The 20,377-nt window shown below is 45.5% G+C and overlaps 1 protein-coding gene across 1 annotated transcript in view; it reads right to left on the bottom strand.

Annotated features, from left to right (window-relative positions):
* The window catches only part of Nlrc5 (NLR family CARD domain containing 5), a 76,044-nt gene that overhangs the window by 48,883 nt on the left and 6,784 nt on the right, over positions 1-20,377 (bottom strand). Inside the window, exons 2-4 of the mRNA XM_029532768.1 lie at positions 6,825-6,937; positions 3,222-3,621; positions 171-474 (exon numbers count right to left, since the gene is read on the bottom strand). Coding sequence (XP_029388628.1) covers positions 171-462 — 292 coding nt within the window. The 5' untranslated portion in view covers positions 463-474; positions 3,222-3,621; positions 6,825-6,937. The remainder of the gene's footprint in view (positions 1-170; positions 475-3,221; positions 3,622-6,824; positions 6,938-20,377) is intronic.

Below are 20,377 nucleotides of genomic sequence, written 5' to 3'. Positions count from 1 at the left end.
AGTAGAGACTGTGGTCTCCTGGCTGCCATGCAGAAGGTCACTGAAGGCATTTGGAATGTATGTCCTCTGTGTGTCCTCTCTGTGTGACCAGATGGATCACTGGGGGGTCTGAAGGTCTCCAGGCCACGAGGCTGTGCTGGCAGCCTTGAACCTCCCGTGTGAGCCCTTACCATCTCTTGGGCCCCAGATGCTCAGCAGTGGTACCGCTATGTCAAGAGGCACATCAAGCTCCAAGCACAGAGTATGGATGAAAGACTGCCAGGTGGCCTGGCCTTGGGCGAATAGCCTGTTGAGCTGACGATGGGTGACCTCAGGGTTGGAGGGCTCATGGCTGCAGTCCAGGTCCATGGTCGGGAGGAAGAACCTAACCTTGGCACTCAGCCATTCTGGGTTTTTGCTCAGCAGACTCACAAGCCGGGCCCACAGGATCTCATTGCTCAGTCGGATGCTCTCGGTGTCCATCAGAAGCTGGCCCTGCAGAGAGGAAGGGAAACAGGTGAACTGGGGGGTAGGTGGGTAGGGGCCAGGCTGGCTGGAGTAAGTGGCCTGAGGGTGGGTGTGTTTATGTGCTGTTAGCTGAATGTCAACCGAATCTAGAATCATCTGGGAGATGAGCCTCTGGCTGAACTTGTATAGGACTATCTGCACTACATAACTGATGTGGGAAGATCCATCTTGGCAGTAGATAGCCACAATTCCCTGGGTAGGGGATCCTGGACCATATGAAGTGAAGGAAGGGATCTGGGCACTAGCATTTATCACTCTCTGCTTCCTGACAGTGGATTCAATGTAACTGGCAACGTCAGGCTGTGGTCACATTGACTTCCCACCTGATGGACTTGAGCTGTAAGCCAAAAGACTCCTTTCTCTATTGTTAGTGAATTCTATTAAAGCAAAAAAAAAAAAAAAATTAACTTTGCCTCTCCACGGGTGTGCCGATGTATTTCCTTACAATCAACTTCAGAGATGGGCCTGCTTATCTGATCCTTAACTATACTCTGGCTAAGCAGAACGCACTCTCAGCTCATCAAAGTATATAGGTCTCTCAGGATGCTGTTCCATGGACCAGATGTGCTGCTTTCAGTCTGGGTTAACTTCAGGACAAAGTCATCTAGCTATCCCCTAATTTTTTTTTTTTTTTTTTTTTTTTTGGCTTTTCGAGACAGGGTTTCTCTGTGTAGCCTTGGCTGTCCTGGAACTCACTCTGTAGACCAGGCTGGCCTCAAACTCAGAAATCTGCCTGCCTCTGCCTCCCAAGTGCTGGGATTAGAGGAGTGTGCCACTACACCCAGCTTGCCATCCCCTAATATTGTCCTTCCTTTCTTTCTTAGTACTATAACTCCCAACTATTCCCTGGTCATCCAGAATAGATGCAGCTAGTTAGATGCAGCTGCATCATGGGAGGATTGGCCAGTGGGATGCGAGTAAAATGTTACCTGCCTTCCTTTGCTTCTTCCTGGTGACTGGAATGTCAACAGGATGGCTAACCCTTGGGCAGCTATGTTGTATCGTGATGTAGAAGCCGGGGCTGAGAGATGTGTGGGTAAAGCTGCTTATCTTCCCTGGAATCTATGACTTTAGCCTTCTATTATATGACGAAGAGATGCATTTCTATTTGGTTCAAAATGCATTTAAGGATTTCTGCTTAGAGTGGACTGAAGTCTTAAACTAACACAAAACATCTGCTTTTTCTCTTTAAGCTGTTCTCATTCCAAAGATTTTTTTTATTTTTATTTATGAGTCTGTGTCTGTGACTGAATGCCACATACTGGTGGGCACCTGCATAGGCCAGAAGAGGTCACCGGATTTTCTGGAGCTGAAGTTACGAAGCAGTTCTGAGCCATCTGATGTGGGGGCTTGGATCTAAACCCGGGGCCTCTAGATAAGCAACAAGAACTGCTGAACCATCTCCCCAGCCTAATTCTCCCCCTCTAGACTGAAACTTACCCAAGGCCTGCTGGGAAGAGTTCCAACAGAAGGCACAGGGCATTTACAAAGCAGAAGCCTAAAATAATAAGTGATATTTGCAAGCTAGTAACTCCATAGGTGGCGGCAGGAAACTATCGTGGCTGTGCAACTTATTTTTGTACTGTTCATGAACAGTTTTGAAAGTGTTCCTGGCACAATTATTTATAATAATTAAAAACCAGAAGCAACACGAATAGCCAACAGTTGGGATGGGTTAATTAAATGGTGGTCTATGTATGCTGGAATAAGCTGTTTTTCAATATATTTTCTCTATCAACAGTGGCAATACTTAGAAAATATGCACTGTGTTAGGCATGGCACTCTCTGGGTGTACTGTAGTCTAACCAATCCTCACATCTGCAGGAGTACCATCTCTAACTCTAGAGAGTGGGAGGCTCACCCATGAGCTAGCTGGCCTTGCTACATCTATTGTGTAGCCTGTGCCTGTGGTGGGGGTAAGGGTGCTGACCGGGCTCATGTCCTAGCTCTATCCAGGCCCTCTCCTCCACTGGACTTCTAGCAGCTATCTCTGCATAAACACCGACCTTACAAGTCACACAATATGCTCAGGTCCACGATCCTTAGGCTGGGACCACACTGTCCGTGGAGAGTGAGTGACTCAGGTCAAGGAAGAGAGATGGAAGTGCCCAAGGTCAAATTCCAAGGTCACAGGCAGAGCCAGGATCAGAACTATGATTTCTTGGCTCCCAGGTCAGTAAACTTCCGAAGATCCTCAGGTGGCATGAGACAAAAGCTTTGTGTGATGTTAACCCTAAGGTTGTATCCACTTGAGGATATGATAGCTTTACTGGGCTATCCTGCCTGGCGGCCATGTTCCCTGGAAAAGAATCACTCGGGGCATCGGGTGACAGATGAAAAGGAGGTCAGTGATAGGCTATTTCTCCGCTGGTGAAATGAGCCAATTCAAGCCAGATTAGAATATATTAAAAGCAGGTTTATTGAGAAGCTGCTCTCAGGTGAATTCATTGGCCCCAAGGATTGAGGCTAAGGGAGTTGCCCTGGAGGGGTGGGGGGAGAGCAAGAGAGAAAAGGTGCATGCAAAGAGGAGATGAAGAGAGAGAGAGCAAAATGTCTGGATTGTATAGGGAGAAGCTGCCAGGAGAAGGGCAACTGAGCCCCTGGGCTGGAAAGTTCAGGGGTGGGGGCAGGGTATGCCAGGTAGGGACTGAGGGATGCTGGGAGAACCTGGAGGCCAGGTTTGCTTTGACATGTAAAATATATAAAACACACACCTCAGTCCCTTGTCGCGGGGTCTGAAACCAGTCTGGATAGGTGACACTGGTGTGGCTCCTTATCTTCTCTTCAGTCTATCGTGGAATCTTGATTTCCTCATAAGGGTCTTGGAATAAGACACCAAGCTCATGGTGTTAAACAACCACTGCGGGGATACAGGGTGTACCTTGTCATTATAGACCTGGTGACTTCTGTGAAAAATAGCCTTGGGGACAGGATTTCAGCAAAAGAGCCATGGCCCAAAGCCAGGAGATGATTACAGGCCAAGTTTACTACCAGTTCTCCTTGGTGGGCCTTGGGGACACGTACAAATATCCAGCTTGCCCTTTTCTGGGCCCTTGATGGCATCACAGGACCCCGTCCGCTTGCATTCTGCTGTGGCTGTGAGAGTCCTTTTGTCTGGTGAAATACATTTAAAAACAACATAGGTCACATTTGTACTGATGTTTCCAGAGCCAATGTGTGACTCACCCCGATTTCTTCTCCCCTAATGCATTTCAGGTCATGGCTACTCCTTTAGCCCGAGTCTGGGCCAGAAGACAAGGTGGACCAGAGCTCCCCTCTGTTCGAACATCAGGAAAAGAAAGCCAGGAAATGTTGCTTTGGGGGCTATTTGTTACCACAGCAGAACCTAGCTGACACACTTAGTGTGACCTTGAACTAGTTTCTCCCCTGACTGTTGCAGGGGAGTGGAGGAAGCCTTGGGCGAGCATGTCTCATTGGTGTGAGCATGGTTATGGCGAAGAGCCCCAATCCTGAGACTTATGGAAACTACAAAGCCTTTGTCCCTGGTTGGGTGTGTGAACATGTAAATGTAGGGGCCCACAGTTTCCTCTCCTAGATGTTTATAGCCTGGGACAGCCCCCCTACTGTGACCCCCCTCCCTGCCCAGCTAACCCCTCCCTCCCTGTGCTTCACATTCTAAGTATAGCCAAGTTCCTGATAGCGCGGTAGGCACCTCCATCCGAGCAAGCACGACTGACCAGATCCCTGCTTTTCTGAGTGTATCTGTTGTGTCTTCATTCCTGCTCTGCCCCAGGTATCCAGGACCAAGCTGTGCAAGACACGGCAAGGTACGTGCCTCAGTCACACCGCCTATAAATGGGTAGAGTGGAAGCTCAACGCTCTTCGAGCTGTTCTGTGCCAATAATTTTCATTCTCATGCTCAACAGTCCCCAAGGGTAAGTTTGTTAGGTCTGGATAACCCAATTAAGACAGGTGACAGCACTCAAGTCTCCCTAAGTGTCCTTGACCAGGTGTTACAACCAGTAAAAACAGTACTCAGCTCTCCCTAAGGGTACTTAGACGGGTGTTATGCTTAGTTAAAGTATTGTTCCAGATGTTTATGTTCCACGGCTGGATAATGTGTAGAGAGTGAGAGACTTAAAATTCTCAGCCCTAAATGGGAATGTCACCATCACACCTCTCCCCTCAAGGCTCAGAAATCTATGCAAAAGGGGAGGTAGCTTTTTTGTTTATTGTTTGTTTTACTGATTTTTGCTTGTTTTGATTTCTTTTTTTGTTTTTTGTTTTTTGTTTTTTAAAGAGAGAGAGAGAGAACACAAAATTGGCTAAGTAGGGAGGTGGGGAGGGCCTGGGAGGAATTGGGGAAGGTAAAACCATGATCAGAATATATTAAAAAAAAAGTTCATTGAAAAAGGAGGGGGGCTGGTGAGATGGCTCAGTGGGTAAGAACACCCAACTGCTCTTCCAAAGGTGCAGAGTTCAAATCCCATCAACCACATGGTGGCTCACAACCATCCTTAACAAGATCTGACTCCCTCTTCTGGAGTGTCTGAAGACAGCTACAGTGTACTTACATATAATAAATAAATAAATCTTAAAAAAAATAAAAAAGAAAAGAAAAAGGAGGGAAAAAGAAATGTTAATATTTGGTCATCATGTTTATTTTCAAATAAATTAAGTGGATGGGGAACCTTGACCATCAGAACTTTCCTTGTGCCTGGTTGATTTTAAGGGGAACCTGCCCAGGAAGTGGCCCTTCTCTTGGCAACCAGCAGGATTGCCATTATGGAAGTCAGGTTGCCTGAAAACTCCACAACCCCCTGGAGGACAGTAGAGTCTGCCAGGTGTAAGAGGCTCCTCTCCTGCTCCAGGAGGTCCTGCTTCAGTGGCTTCCACAGTCCTTTGTCATCTCTGTTGCCTCTGCTCTCTGCCATCTCTGTCCCTAGCCTCCATCTGGAACTCTTCAGCAGTGTTCCTGCCTCTCCTGTTGCGGACACTGTTTCCTCCAAGGCTGTAGCTGCTACCACCTCCACCAGCCCAGGCCTCTCTACCAATGAGAATAACCACAGTAGGCAAGAAAGGATCCCCCTTACCCCCCGGAATAGCCTTTTATTGAGCACCAGGGCAGCATGAGATAGTGTCTCCCTGCTGACTCAAAAGATAAGAATAAGCCACTCTAAACGGGTGGATTAGAAGCTTGAAGCTCCTCGAGATAGTCTGTGCCAAAGACTTTCACTCTCATGCTGAATGGTGGCTAAGGGCAAGTTTGTTGGGTCTGGATACTCAAGGTCAAGAATGATAACACTGGTTGCCATGAAGGCTGAAGGTCTGGATGTCTGGGACTCAGGGGCTATAACATTAGTAAACTCCAGGTGTCTCACACTTTGAGAGCTGACACCCACTATATCTGCCCCCAGATGCTGCAGAGGGCTGAGGGCTACACAAGGTGCTTAGCACCCAATAACCAAGCCCAAAGCCAAAGGCTCCACTCCAATACATAGAACTCTAAGACTCTGGCTTCTAATGCTGTAGTTCTCAGGGCTTGGACCTGAGTGTCTTTGGCACTCCAGGGGCTAGGACTAGAAGAATTCTGTAATAAGAATTTTATAATTTTGTTTTGCTTTTTTTTAAACAGAGAAATATTATGAAATGGTATGAGAATATGTTCTTGTTTAGTGTGTAATCATTTCATGTGCTATGGGGCTGTTCCACAGTAGCTGACTGTGATTTGCCTCATACTCTGGCAGGGGAGTGGTTTTGCCAGCTGCAGACAGTTTCTGTGAATGTGTGACATTTGGAATTTTGGAGACTTCAGAGGATATATAAATGCTAGGGCGCTGAGAGGCAAGGTTACTGTTGGTTGTAGTTTGTTAAGTAGTCCTGTGCAAAAACAAAAACAAAAACAAAAACAAAAACAAAAAAAAAACAAACAAGAAGAGGAGGAGGAGGGAGGGGGAGGAGGAGAAGGAGATGAAGAATAATAAATAATTAAGTCCTAATGGTAAAGATCAAACTTGCCCCAAGGAACTTGATGTCCCTAATCAACAGGAAGTAGTCTAGTGATAACGCTGCCCCCTTCTCCCTCTATCCTTTCTACTCTCCTATCTAGGGTTAGGGAGTTAAAAGGGAAGAAGTAAAGGGGTGGAAAAGGGTGGAAGAGAGAAAGGAACCCACAAAGTAGTAAATGCCAGCCACAGAATTCCTTGTCCACTCTTGGTTTCCATCTACAGCAGCAAATGGGTACAGCTGACCAGTGACACAGGGAAGTAGGGTTGGGAGTCTTGGCCACAGGAAGAGAGAGAAGGAAGAGATGGGAGGGAAAAGGAAAAGAGAGAAGGGGAGGAAAATCCACTTACCTGGCTTCTTGGATCATGATAGATAGTCTGGTGTCCCCATATAGAGGGTCTCCTGAGTGTCTGGGCTTTGTCCTCTGACCCTCAGCTTATAGGTTGTTTCTATGGCTCAGGTCCTAAAGAGAGAGAAAACAAGGTGCTCTCCCCCTCTTCCAAACTCAAGAGGAATGATGCTGTGTCCAGGACTCCAGTCCCCGCCTCAGAGGACACTTGACCCTCAAAGGTCCTTCACCTTCACAAACCAATGGAGTTCTTCCCAACCAAGTTCTGTATGTTCCTGGAGTTGGCACAGCCTAGACATCTTGCTGCCATCTTGCCAAACTAGGAACATGGGATGACTGCCCCTACTTCCTTTAACTAAAAGCCTGGGTGTCATAAGTCCACAGTTGGATCCAACATTTGGATCCTTCTTTCTTAATAGTTCAAAGCTTTACTTTCAAGTTTTTAATCAGCAAACAAGTGCTGGCATGCATGTGTGTAATCCTAGCACTTGCAAGGTGAAAGTAGAAGGATCAGAGGTTCAGGAATATCTCCAGTTACAGAGTGAGTTCAAGGTCAGCCTGGCCTATGTAAGACCCTGTCTAAAGCAAGAAGAGCAGCAGGGTGAAGCTGGAGAGATAGTCTTCCTTACTGTGATACAAAGTTAATGTTCTCCACAGTGAACTTGGCACCAGGAGATTCAGAGATGTAACAGAGTTGTGAGGTAGATCTTCAAGGTGACACAAATGTATCTACAAGAAGATACAGGAAGTCAATGTGTCTTTCTACCCTGATGAAAACATAGCAAGAGGCTCTGAACCTTCACTGGATGTACTGGAATCCAGATCTAGGGCTTCCCAGCCTCTGAGGCTGTGAGCTATAATTGACACCTAGACTGTGATATTCTGTTACAGCAGTTTGAAGTGACTAAGACACATCTGCCTGTGACCACAGAAAGCAGAAGAAAAAAAAAATCTCTAAGTTGATATGCAGGAAGAAGGCATAAAGGTTAAAGTCGACCAGAACACCCCAGAGATGTGAGGATGGGGACGGCCACTTGGAGAAATAAGCAAACAGGATGTGTGGTAATAGGGTGCAAATATTACAGCACAAGGTATTTTCAGTTAAAATCGAATAATTAAGGGTGCAGGCTGCAGCTTGGTGTACAGTGTTTATGCATGTATTTAGCAAGCACAAGACCCTGGGGTCAATTCTCAGGAACACACAAGACAGAAAAACTGAAGGCAATTCTATCAAAAGGCCATTTGGGGGCTAGGCAGGCAAGCATGTGGAGAAAGTCTCCAAATATAGTTAAGCGATTTCTAGAGTGATCAACAATGTATGGAACTTGGGTTAAAATAGAAAAAAAAATGACCAAAGGAATGGAATAGAGCCAAACGAGCTTCTCAGTCACATAAAACTCACTCATCAATGGTATTTCCCAACACATCTAGTTAAAGAGCTATTATTAAAATTTTATTTGTGTACGTGGAGTGTGTGTGTGTGTGTGTGTGTGTGTGTGTGTGTACATCCGCATGCCTGTGGGGTGCTCTTAGAGGTCAGAAGAGGGCATCAGATCCCCTGGAGCCTGAGTTCTAAGCAGTAGTGAGCTTCCCAACATGAGTTCTGGAAACTTAACTCAAATCCTCCACAAGAGCAGCAAGTGTTTTTAAACACAGGGACAATGCTACCCCTGAAATAATTCTTTTTAACTAAGTGTTTTTGTAAATGTGTTGCACGGGACTGGGGAGATGGCTCAGCAGGCAGAGGTGCTTGTCACACACCTCGGTTTGATTCCCAGAGCCCATGTAAAGCTGGAAGGAGAGAACGGACTCTACAAAGTTGTCCTCTGATCTCCACATGCCCACCACGGCACCCATATGCTTACATCACACACACACACACACACACACACACACACACACACACACACACACACACATGAACATGTACATGCACACATGCACACACACATTCATTCTCTCCCTTGTTCATGTGCTCACTCTCGGTCTCTCTCTCTCTCTAATAAACAAACAGTTTTAAAATTGCTTGGAGCCATGCGTGGTGGCACAAGCCTTTAATCCCAGCACTTGGGAGACAGAGGNAGGCGGATTTCTGAGTTCGAGGCCAGCCNGGTCTACAAAGTGAGTTCCAGGACAGCCAGGGCTATACAGAGAAACCCTGTCTCGAAAACAACAAAAACAAAACAAAAACAAACAAACAAACAAAAAAGAAAAACCAAAACCAAAATAATAATAATAATAATAATAATAAAATAAAATGAAATTGCTTGGAACTTAAAATCCTGGGAACATAGCATTTCATACCCATATAGATTGGCTGTAAGGAAAACAACGGACTCTGTTGATTGGGATTTGAAGGAACCAGAAGCCTCACCTATGGCTGGCAAGAATGATACTACTTTGGAAACCAGTTTGGAAGTTCATCATAAGTCCAGCCATTCCTAGGTCTAGACCCAAGAGCTATGAAAACACTGTCCACACACAAGTGGTCCCTGGATGTTCAGACTGGATTGTTCATTTTCATTCTGAGATGCTCCACACTTCAATAAAGTTACTGGAAACATTTTATATAAACAAAGGTGTTACAATAAAACATTCCTTACCATCCACTAATTTTTCTATTTGTGTGTGTGTGGGGGGAAGACGATGATAAAATGAAAGCAACACACTGGAAAAGGGTTGTATGTGACTTGCTAATCTTCCTGGCAGAGCGATGACTCCAATAAAACATGGAATGATGACAGCTACACAGGGATTATGGCAAATGGCACACAATGACAGGATTGAGGGGGGAAACAGATACCTATGTGCTTTATATTTATGGGTAGGAGATTAATAAGAGTACTCCAGGGAAAAGCTCAGGAAGGTATCATTACATGTAAATTACCATGCTCCCTGAATCACATGGTCACAGATCCCTGGGTTTATTGATACTCCCTAAATGGCTGAGAAATAAACTTTTCTGTCCTCCATTGATGGGTGAGTCTTGTGGTTCCTTTTTAAGGAGGATGTCATTAAAGCCCTGTAGCTCCCCTCAGGTCCCCAGCTTCATCTGAATGTACTTGGTTCTTGTCTGACCACTTACACATCAGCTGGAGGCCAAGGGATTAATTTGTCTCCTTAGCCAAGGGATGCTGAGAGTTGATGTGTAAACATCCTACTGCTTCCTCATTAGGCAGGTGTCCATTACCCATAGTACTTACTCAGTGACACACCCCTGGGATGCCTGGCCTCCCCCATCTCCATTTTCTGTCCCCATAGTGCATGTCCCCATAGGATCACCTCCTAAATGAATGAGCTATGTTTGTCTCCAGGTTAGCTTATGAAGGAGCCCAAACCACAGCGGGAATCCACCAGTGTGGATAAGCCAAACGCCCTTCACTTAGCATCTGCTTTGTAGCACTAACCACTGTGAGATGCAGTAGCCTATGTGGCATAAAAAAGTAAAATGCCATTAGTGACTTACATTTATTTAGAGGTAAGGGCATACAGGCTGTCCTGTAAAATATTTGAACTATCCTTGGCACATAGTAACAGGACTCTCAGAGACAGAGACAGGAAATGCTCAGGAGCTGGTCTTCAAGGTGGATGTTTACATTGTGTGTCATTCAGCTAGGAGCAGGGGAAGGGGCTAAATATTTTGTTAGCGAAAATTCAAGGGCTTGGAATCCGGGTTGTCAGAGTTCCAGTATAGAACACGAATGGTGATTGATCTCTTGCTGCTGAGGAGGCCGGGGGTGGGGGGAGGGCAGTGCCCATCAACAGGAGATGAATTATGATGCACACATATGATGCAGCTACCAGAAAGACAATGACTACATGAATCATGATATGGAAAGTATTCCAAGCACGCTACTAAAGGAATATAAAATTTAAAAGCTTTGACCTCATACATAGACCAGTACTAATGCTCTACCAAGCCAGTATAATTTCTGACTGCATTCTAAATACGCATCCTTAGACCCCCCCCACAGATGAATGAGACTTTCATCAGTAATCAAAGAGTCAAGGTATCTTCGTAGCAGATAGAGACCATTACACAACTGTTCAAAAACGTATAGAAAAACTGACTGTATGGTACCCAGACCTAATTGATCCATCTACAACACAACTCCTACACCTAAGGCTCTGAGAACATTGTGGAAAGAAGAGTGTGGGGGTTTGAGTGAGAATGCTTCCACTTTGTAGGCTTGTAAGTGCTTGAATGCTTGGTCACTGATTAGTGGAACTGTTTGGAAAGGATTACAAGGTGCAACATTGTGTCATTGGGGGTGGGCTTTGAAGTTTCAAAAGCCCATTCTAAGCCCAGCCTGCTGCTTGCTTGCCTGCCTTCCTGCCTTCCTGCCTGCCTCTTCCTGGCTCTCTCTGTCTCTGTTTCTCTCTGTCTCTGTCTCTCCCTGCAGATCAGCATGTAAAGCTTTCAGCCCCAGAGCCAGCACCAGCACCATGCTTGTCTGCTGTCCCACCCTGATGATGATGGACTAGCCCTCTAAAACTATAAGCAAGTCCCCAACTGAATGCTGTTGTCTTAAATTCTTTTATTGTCCTACTTTTAATATGGGTTCTTAAATGCTTTAGCCTCCCCTCTAGCCCACCACTCGCCAGAGGTAGTGGGAAAGAAAGGTTATTAGAATACGGGGAAGTAAACCTGTTTTGAGATGGTTCTTTGGAGCAAATCTCATCTGCTTTGTCAGGAAATCAATAGTCCAGTTCACAGGGGTCAGCAGTGGCAGCTCAATCCACTGGAAAACACTTTACAAATATACCAGCAGTCTAGTTTGGTAATGTTGGGATAGCCAATAGAATCAGCAGCATTGGCACCACCTAGCAGAAACAGGCCTCAGCTAAATCAACAAAAGTCACCAGGAGGACCAGGACCAGCAGAGACACCAGGAGAAGTTCTTGGCTGTGCCTCTCTCAGAGAAGACTTGTAAAGCTAGGCACATAAGCAAGATCCTATCACAGTCTGTTGACTCTTATTTACACTCCCTCCAAGCATCACATGTCCTCCATGGGTCTTGCCTCACCACATATCTTGCCTCAGCACGAGTCTGTCTTAGCAAACTCTACGAGAGTCTGTATCAACTGACATCACTCTTCCAATCGGCCCAAGTCCACAGGAGCTGCTACAGCACCATCAGAAGTTTTTTTTTGGTGCGTTTCTCTCTATGGAGTTACAACAAACAGAGCCCAGCTATGCATTGTAAGGCAAACCAATACATGTGTGTCATTAGTGAAGAATCCTTCAGCAGAGTCCTTTCATGTACTTGCTTTAGCAGAACATCCTTTCACCTGTGTCTGCTTCAGCGAAAGCAAAATGTTCCTTCGAGTGTCTGCCCCAGTGAAAGAGCCTTTCACCTGGGTCCACTTCAGCAGAACATCGCTTCCCATGTCTGCCTTTTGCAAAACATCCTTTCACATGTGTCTACTTCAACAAAAACGTTCTTTGACATAACTGACTTTCCAAAGAAACCACAAGTTTCCACCTCAAAAACGCTTTNTTTTTTTTTTTTTTTTNAAGATTTATTTATTTATTATATGTAAGTACACTGTTGCTGTCTTCAGACACTCCAGAAGAGGGCGTCAGATCTTGTTACGGATGGTTGTGAGCCACCATGTGGTTGCTGGGATTTGAACTCTGGACCTTTGGAAGAGCAGTCGGGTGCTCTTACCCACTGAGTCATCTCACCAGCCCCTCAAAAACGCTTTCTTTTATAAGCATTTCCTTGGTCATGGTGCCTCTTAATAGTAATAAATAGCTCAGTGACTAAGAGGGGAAGACAGATTGTAAGAGACAGAGGAACAGAAAGTCTGCTGAGACTGTGTCTCCTAGAAACGGCAGGGAAGCTACACGCCCATGATACCTCAACAAAGTGGCTCCCAAACAAGACCTGAACAAGTTACACCAATAGACATGCAGACCCAGAAGGGGAAATCTCACAGGAACCTACCCATCAGACAACTGCAAGCGATTAACAAATGAATGAAAATGACTCCCATAGTCTTTCCGGGAGAGGTGCTATGGAGGTGCGGCCTTATTGGAGTGGGTGTGGCCTTGCTGGAGGATGTGTGTCACTGAGGGATAGACTTGGAGGTTTCAAATGCTCAAGCCAAGCCCAGTGTCATGTCTTCTTGCTGCCTGTGGATCTGGGTGTCGAACTTTCAGCTGCCTCTCCAGCACCAAGTCTGCCTGCATGCCACCATGCTTCCTGCCATGATGATAATGGACTAGACCTTTGAACTGCAACAATGAAATGTTTTCCTTCATAAGAGTTGTATGGTCATGGTGTCTTTTCACAGCAATAAAACCCTAACTAAAACAGAAGTTGGGATGAAGGACTGAAGTATTAGTATGATCGGCCTGACTATGCTTTTATTTGGAGGACTTTGGATTAGAAAAGCAGTTGAATGTTTTAAGTGGAACTCAATGGGCCATGCTAGTAGAAGCATAGGAGACAGTGGTGCTGAGCATGTTTTGAACTGTGGGTGCCTGGCTCAAGATGTTTCAGAGGAGGAGAATGTTAGCCTGTGGCCTAGAGACTGTTCTGGTGATATTTTGACAAAGAATGTGACTGCTTTCTGCCCTTGTCCAAAAAAAATATGCCTGAGGTTAAAATTGAAAGGGGTGGATTAGCAGCTTTGGCAGAGGAGATTTCCAGACAGCTGTGTTGCTTGACTATTAGTAGCCTTGCTTACGGAGATCAATAATGAAAAGAAGGAAACTTAGCAAGGAAAAATACAAAATGCAGAGTTTGAGGAGAAAGAGAGCACCAGAAAGTGTAATGAAGCTACATCCAGTACTCAAGGAGATAAACAGATTAAATGGAAACCCTGATGCTGAATGAAATAAAGGGATCAGTGACCTCAGGACAAGACCACACCCAGCTAAGCTCCAACTGTGAAAAAGAATACTTAAAAAACTTAGGGCTGGTTGTAATGGCAGGGAGATTTTGAGTTTGATGCCAGCCTGGTCTATAGATTGAGTTCCAGGACATCCAAGCTTAGGCGGTGAAGGAAACCATTAATAACAGAAAGCTGGCCAAGATGTGTTTGACTGAGGAAAACATGTTCCAGCCTAAGCAAGCAGCAGAGCCTGGCAGCTTTGGCCACACAGTTCAGGTTTTAGAGTCAAGGTTACAAGAATGAGGTACAGAATGCCCCCTCCAGACTAAGGAGAGCTGTGGAGGCCAGGTGTGTGGCAGGGGTGTCCTATGGATGCCTAGAGAGGCCACTGCATGATGCCGTGAAGCCTGGATTGTTTAGAAACCCCAAAAAATGTTGGAGATGCCAGAGCTCTGTGATACCTACCAAGGAAAGCTGATATCAGGGTAGAACCAGCCCAAGAGGGGGAAGTGTGTTACAGTCCACAGAGATGAAAGGAGTTGGAGATCTGAGGAGTGTTTTGATGTCAGACATGGAGATGCAGAGCTTGGAGTTTGCCCAGCTGGTTTTCAGTCTTGCTTCCGTTCAGTATTTCCTCATTGTGCCCCCTTTCCTCCACTTTGGGATGGTCCTGTATATTCTGTGCCATTGGATGTTGGAAGTAGGTGATCTGCTCTTTGATTTTGATTTTATGGAGGAATAAGGTTAAGAGATTGCCCTGGGTCTCAGAAGAGACTTTGAACTTTAGATTTTTCAACATTGTTGAGACTCTGACAGAGTATGGGGACTTTTTAAGTTAGACACCGAATGCAGTTTTGCATTATGGTGCGGCTACAAGCCCATGAGGGACAGGGAGTGGAATGTGCTTGTTTGAATGAAAATACCCCACATAGGCTCATAGGGAGTGGCACTATCAGGAGATGTGGCCTTGTTGGAACAGGTACGGGCTTGTTAGAGTGGTCAATACAGGTTTCAAATGCTCAAGCCAGGGTTTTCCTTTGTAAGAGTTGCTGTGGTCATGGGTCTCTTAACAGCAATAAAACCCTAACTAAGACAGGGAGAATTGGGGATGAGCCCTGCAACTAGTTACCTAATGCCAGATGGTCAGCTCTGAAATCATACGCATGCAAATAACACTAAATAAATTCAATGGGTCACATTTATATATTCATGCACATATCTAACAATAATAATTAAAGAAAAAAAGGCCATGCATTTCTTTTTTTGAGTCCCAGTCTATGTAGCCTCCTTGGCTACTGTGGTGGTTTGAATATGCTTGGCCCAGGGAGTGGCGCCATTAGGAGGTGTGGCCTTGTTGGAGGAAGTGTGTCACTATGGGGGCAGGCTTTGAAACCCTCTTCCTAGCTGCCTGGATGAGCCAATTTCCTTTCGCACTGCCTTCAGATCAAGATGTAGAATTCTCAGTGCCACCAATGCCATGCTCCTACCTTGATGATAATGGACTAAGCCTCTGAACCTGTAAGCCAGCCCCAATTAAATGTTGTCCTTATAAGAGTTGCCTTGGTCATGGTGTCTCTTCATGACAATGGAAACCCTAACTAAAACAGCTATGTAGACCAGGCTAGCCTCAGATTCCTAGAGATCTACCTGCCTTTGCCTCCCAAATGCTGGGATTAAAGGTATGTGTACCACAACTTCTACTGAGGTCATGAATTTAAGAGGAAACAAGTAGGGGTCGGGGGTTGTTTGATATTGGCAAGAAGACAGAAGGAAAAATAATGTAATTATATTTAATTTAAAAATTTGGAAGAAAAAAATCTTTGACAATTGACAGCTTGATTTGAAATAGGGTCTCCCTAAATAACTCAGGTTGCCCGATAAGCTCTGAATTTATAATCCCACTTCTGCCTCCCAAGTGTTCAGATTACAGGTTGTACAACTGTATTTTGTCTTGTTTTGTTTCATGGTGTTTTGAGACAGGGTTTTTCTGTGCAGTCCTGGCTGTCCTAGAATTTGTTCTGTAGACCAGGCTGGCCTTGAACTCAGAGATCTACCTGCCTCTACCTCCTGTGTGTTGGGAATAAAGGCGTGTGTCACTACCACCTGGCCAACAACTGTATTTTTTAATGCATATATGTGTGTATGTGTAAATGGACAACTCTTGAAGGCTATACCAGAAACTAGTGACAAATTACATCTGGAGATGGGTCCCAGGAGGCACAGAGGGAGGAGAGTCTTTTATTACATTGTGTGGGGCCAGGGAGCTATGGGCTGGGGAGGGAGTAGTGCAGGCCCTGAGGATGTCTATACCATCTGGAATTCCTCCTTATGCAAATGAGGCATCTCTAGCACCCTGGCCCTGGCCAATGATAGACACTCACCCGAAAGCCCTTACCCATCCTCCAAAGATTTATATAGCTTTTGTTCCTCCCATTAAGTGAGCTGTCTCGTTGAAGCTGTCTCCAGTGAGTCTGTTCTCATGCCCACTGCCAACTGAGCTCTCTTCTGCCCCCATTTGGGTTCCACTTCCCCTCTCAGGATCTGCCTGCTGCAATCTCCAGCCTATCATACTTCTATGGGGCGGGGGTGTGGAGGCAGAGCCTGAATGGCAACACTGTAATGTTTTTCATTTAAGACAGGGTCCCATGTAGCACAGGCTGGCCTCTAACGCTCTGTGTAGTTGAGGATGACCTTGAGGATGACCTTGAATTCCAAATTTTCTTACCCTTACTTCCCAGGACCTGGAATGACAGGCGTATACCACCTTGCTTGGCTTCCACTGTAATCTTTGGGTCACTTTGTACCATCAATTTTATTTTGTTTTGTTTAACTTTATGTGTATGCATGTGTGCCTGAGCATGTGTCTATGTACCACATGCATGCAAGAGGCCACGGAGGTCAGAAAGGGCATCAGATCCCCTGGAATGGGAGATGCAGACAGTTGTGAGCCACCATATGGGTGCTGGGAACCAAACCCAGTTCCTCTGAAAGAGCAGTAAGGGATCTTAACCACTGAGCCATTTTTATAGCCCCTCCCCATTTTATTATGTGTAACTTGATTTAAAAATCATATAATCGGGCTGGTGAGATGGCTCAGTGGGTAAGAGCACCCGACTGCTCTTCCAAAGGTCCGGAGTTCAAATCCCAGCAACCACATGGTGGCTCATAACCACCCGTAAAATCTGACGGCCTCTTCTGGAGTGTCTGAAGACGGCTACAGTGTACTTACATATAATAAATAAATAAATCTTTTTAAAAAAATCATATAATCATCAACATTAAAAAACTGGAATATCAACCAGGAGTGGTGAAGCACACCTTTGATCCCAGCACTCAGGAGGCAGAGGCAAGCAAATCTCTATGAGTCTGAGGACAGCCTGGTCTACAGTGTGAGTCCCAGGACAGCCAAGACTAGATAGTGAGACTGACTAGAAAACAAACAACACACAGAAACAAAAACTAGAATATCCATTTCTTCAGTGCCTAAAGAAGGCTCGTGATGTAAACACAGGAAATGATTGGTGACGCTTATAAAAAATTAAATTCCCCGTTTTGAAATCCTAAAGTGGGAACGTGGAAGCAATGATGAAGATAAAGCATTTGCACTGACTGGGAATGAATATTAAAACCAAAGAGCAATTCAAACCTATTGAGAAAATACTTTATTCTACAATGATATGGTGAATATTTGCTCCACACCAGACAAATGCCCTTTGGGATTACCTGTTTTAATTCTCAACACTCCACTTAAAATTATTTATTTATTTCTCATCAAGATAATTTGTTTTGAGTCTATGATGGACTTTGATCAAAAGACAAAGTGCAGATGGTTAATAAGGATGTGAAACATTGTTTAGCATCCTTCCCCAGCAGAGAAATGATAATTAAAACCACACTGAAGCCAGTGTGGTGACCTTTAATCACAGCAGCTGGGAGGGCAGAGGTGGGCGGAGCTCTGTGTTAGACGCCAGCCTGGTGTGCAGAGCTAGATCCAGAACAGCCAGCGCTACACAGAAACCAACCCTGTGAATAACAAAACAAATGAAAACCTACGCTGAAATTCTATCTGGCCACAGTCAGAATGGCTGTCTTTGAGAAAACAGGTAACGGAACAAGCAGGAACAGGAATGCAGACTACACTGCTGGCGGTAGTGTAGAGTGATGCAGTAACTGCGGTATCAGTATGGAGGTGAAGCCACTCCCACACACATAGGCAAAGGATGCTAATTCAACACACCATAGAGACGGTTGCCTATCTGTATTTATTGACACACTATACACATAGCTGAGTTATGGAATCAGCATTGGAGTTGTACCAGCAAAGGAACAGAGAATCCCCCTATTCATTTTGATACATTGTATGGGTTTCAATATTTCCAGGTCTCAAACTAAGCTCATGCTCACCCTTCTACACCAGCCCACCCCTCTCTCCAGCTCAGGAAAGGGCAGCATCAAGCTTCCCGGGGCCTCATAGCCCTCGTAGTTTTATCATCCAAGTACATTTCTTCATGGCCTTTGCCTACACTTGGCACCACCGTTTCTCACCGGAATGTCTGTGCCACCCTGCCCAGTTTCAATTCTGCTTGGCCCCAACATTGTTCAGTTAAAATATAAGCAAGGAACCTTCCTGATATGACTAAGTCATCCTCTTAGAGTTTATTTTGAGACAGGATCTCCTCGAACTCATGACTCTCTTGCCTTAGCTGCCTGAGTAACTTGGGTTATAAGCACACTTGCAGAAACCAACTTGATAGCTTTAAATTGTTTCTCAATTGTGGGGCTGGAGAGATGGCTCAGCAGTTAAGAACACTGGGTACTCTTCCAGAGGACCCAGAATCAATTACTAGCACCCACTGCAGGTGGCTCACAACCCCCTGTAGCCCCAGTTTCTGTGAATTCAGCACGCTTTTCATCGTTTCTCCTTTTGTTTAGTTAGTTTGCTTTATTTATTGCTTTTTCTTTCATTTATTTATTTATTTATTTATTTATTTATTTATTTATTTATTTAGTTTTTTGTTTTATTTGAGGCAGATTCTCATTAAGAAGCCCAGGCTGTTCTCACATCCAGGATCCTCCTGCCTCAGTTCCCTAAACTGAGATTGTAGGCATGCGCCCCAACCCCAGCTCCTGTAAGTCAGAATCACTTCAAGTCTTCACATTTAATGCAATTTACTTTATTGTCCCTTTTTCTCATTAGGTTTTTCCAAATGCTGGCTGGCACTTGCTATTTCATACGGACATTAAAAAAATCTTTTAATTATTATTTTGATTATACATATTATAGTATACAATTTGATCATTTGATACTGGCCTGGACTCCTGTCTGCTGGGTACTAGCTGGGAGACTTCATGCGTTACTCAGCCTCTTGGGATCTCAACGCCATCATCTGCAAAGTGGGAGATGCTCTAGGTCAGGGTCATAAGAGCAGAACCCAAGACAGGTCCTTACAAAAGTTGTTTATTAAGACGGTCAGGGAACCAGGATTGGGTAGCTACAGAAGCTATGCATGAGAGTGTTTTGGGAGAAAGCTTGGCTTTATATCAGGGTGTGCAAAACTGGTCCTTCTAGGAGACACAGGACACGTCAGTCACAGTTTCCAGGCTGGGCTTATTAAGGGAAGGCAGGCACCAGGCACCTCCAGTGAGGCAAACCATCAGCTAAGGGTCATCTTTGAGAGACAGACACAGAAGTCAGCATCCTAGTGCCATGGATGTGACAAGAATGAGCAGTGTTATCTACCACTGGGTCATAACTCCAGCCCCCAGGTCAGGTTGCTGTGAGGCATATCAAATCTGACAAGGTATCTGCTGTGTGAGACAGGTACCTGCCCACACTAACAAGTCTCACTGCTTAGCATTGTTGTTTTCCCTGCCCCACCCCACCCCAGTCCAAGGCTGGGTTTGAGGAAGGAAGGGAGGGATGTGAGAGGGCACAGGTCACCGGCTGATGCTGCTGTCCCTCTGGCTTCTCTCTCTGCCTCAGGATTTGTACCTGTGGGGGTGGGAAACGCAGAACCTTGTACTCTCATTTGATTAACGGTGTTCCCACCTTCCTTTGTTGTGCCCTTTTAAAGATCAAGCCGAAAAGCCCTGGTGCCAGTTGGAAAGAGGACAAGGAACAGGCAGTGAGAAGAAGGGCGGAAACGGAAGGCCCTTGATGCTAACCTCAGGAACTGGAAGAATGTGGACCTGAGGTGGCCAGAAAGCCACCTCTAGTCACTCAGACAGGAGCTCCTCGGGGGGAGTAAGAGTTGCTGATGTTACTTTCTCAAGATTGAGCAGACAAGTCCTTCTTGTCTGGGAACCCAGAGGCCAGCCTTACAACCCTCTACACCACGCCCAGCCTACAGAGAGTAAAGGCGGAGAACCTGGGGTTTCGGCCTTCATTAGGACGGCTAATGCTGTTTGGACTCTGGAGAATCAGAGAGACAGGGTTGGAAGTGTCCTGGCTGTCAGGTGCACACATGGGAAACTGAGGTCCTAAGAGGGGATGGCACTGTTGGCAAGATGGGGCCAGGTCTGTTGTCCAAGGTTCTCCCTCCCTTCATGGTTCTTGTGGTGAAGGGTGAAGGTGTGTGTGTGTGTGTGTGTGTGTGTGTGTGTGTGTGTGTGTTCCAGAAATCCTTTTCCCCTTGTTCATGGAAACAAGGGGAGCAGGTAAGAAACATTTTTCAGCACTTGGGAGGCAGAGGCAGGTGGATTTCTGAGTTC

Source organism: Mus pahari, chromosome 20 (genome assembly GCF_900095145.1).
Source record: "Mus pahari chromosome 20, PAHARI_EIJ_v1.1, whole genome shotgun sequence".
Lineage (NCBI taxonomy): Eukaryota > Metazoa > Chordata > Mammalia > Rodentia > Muridae > Mus > Mus pahari.
This window is presented reverse-complemented; position numbering and strand designations above follow the sequence as displayed.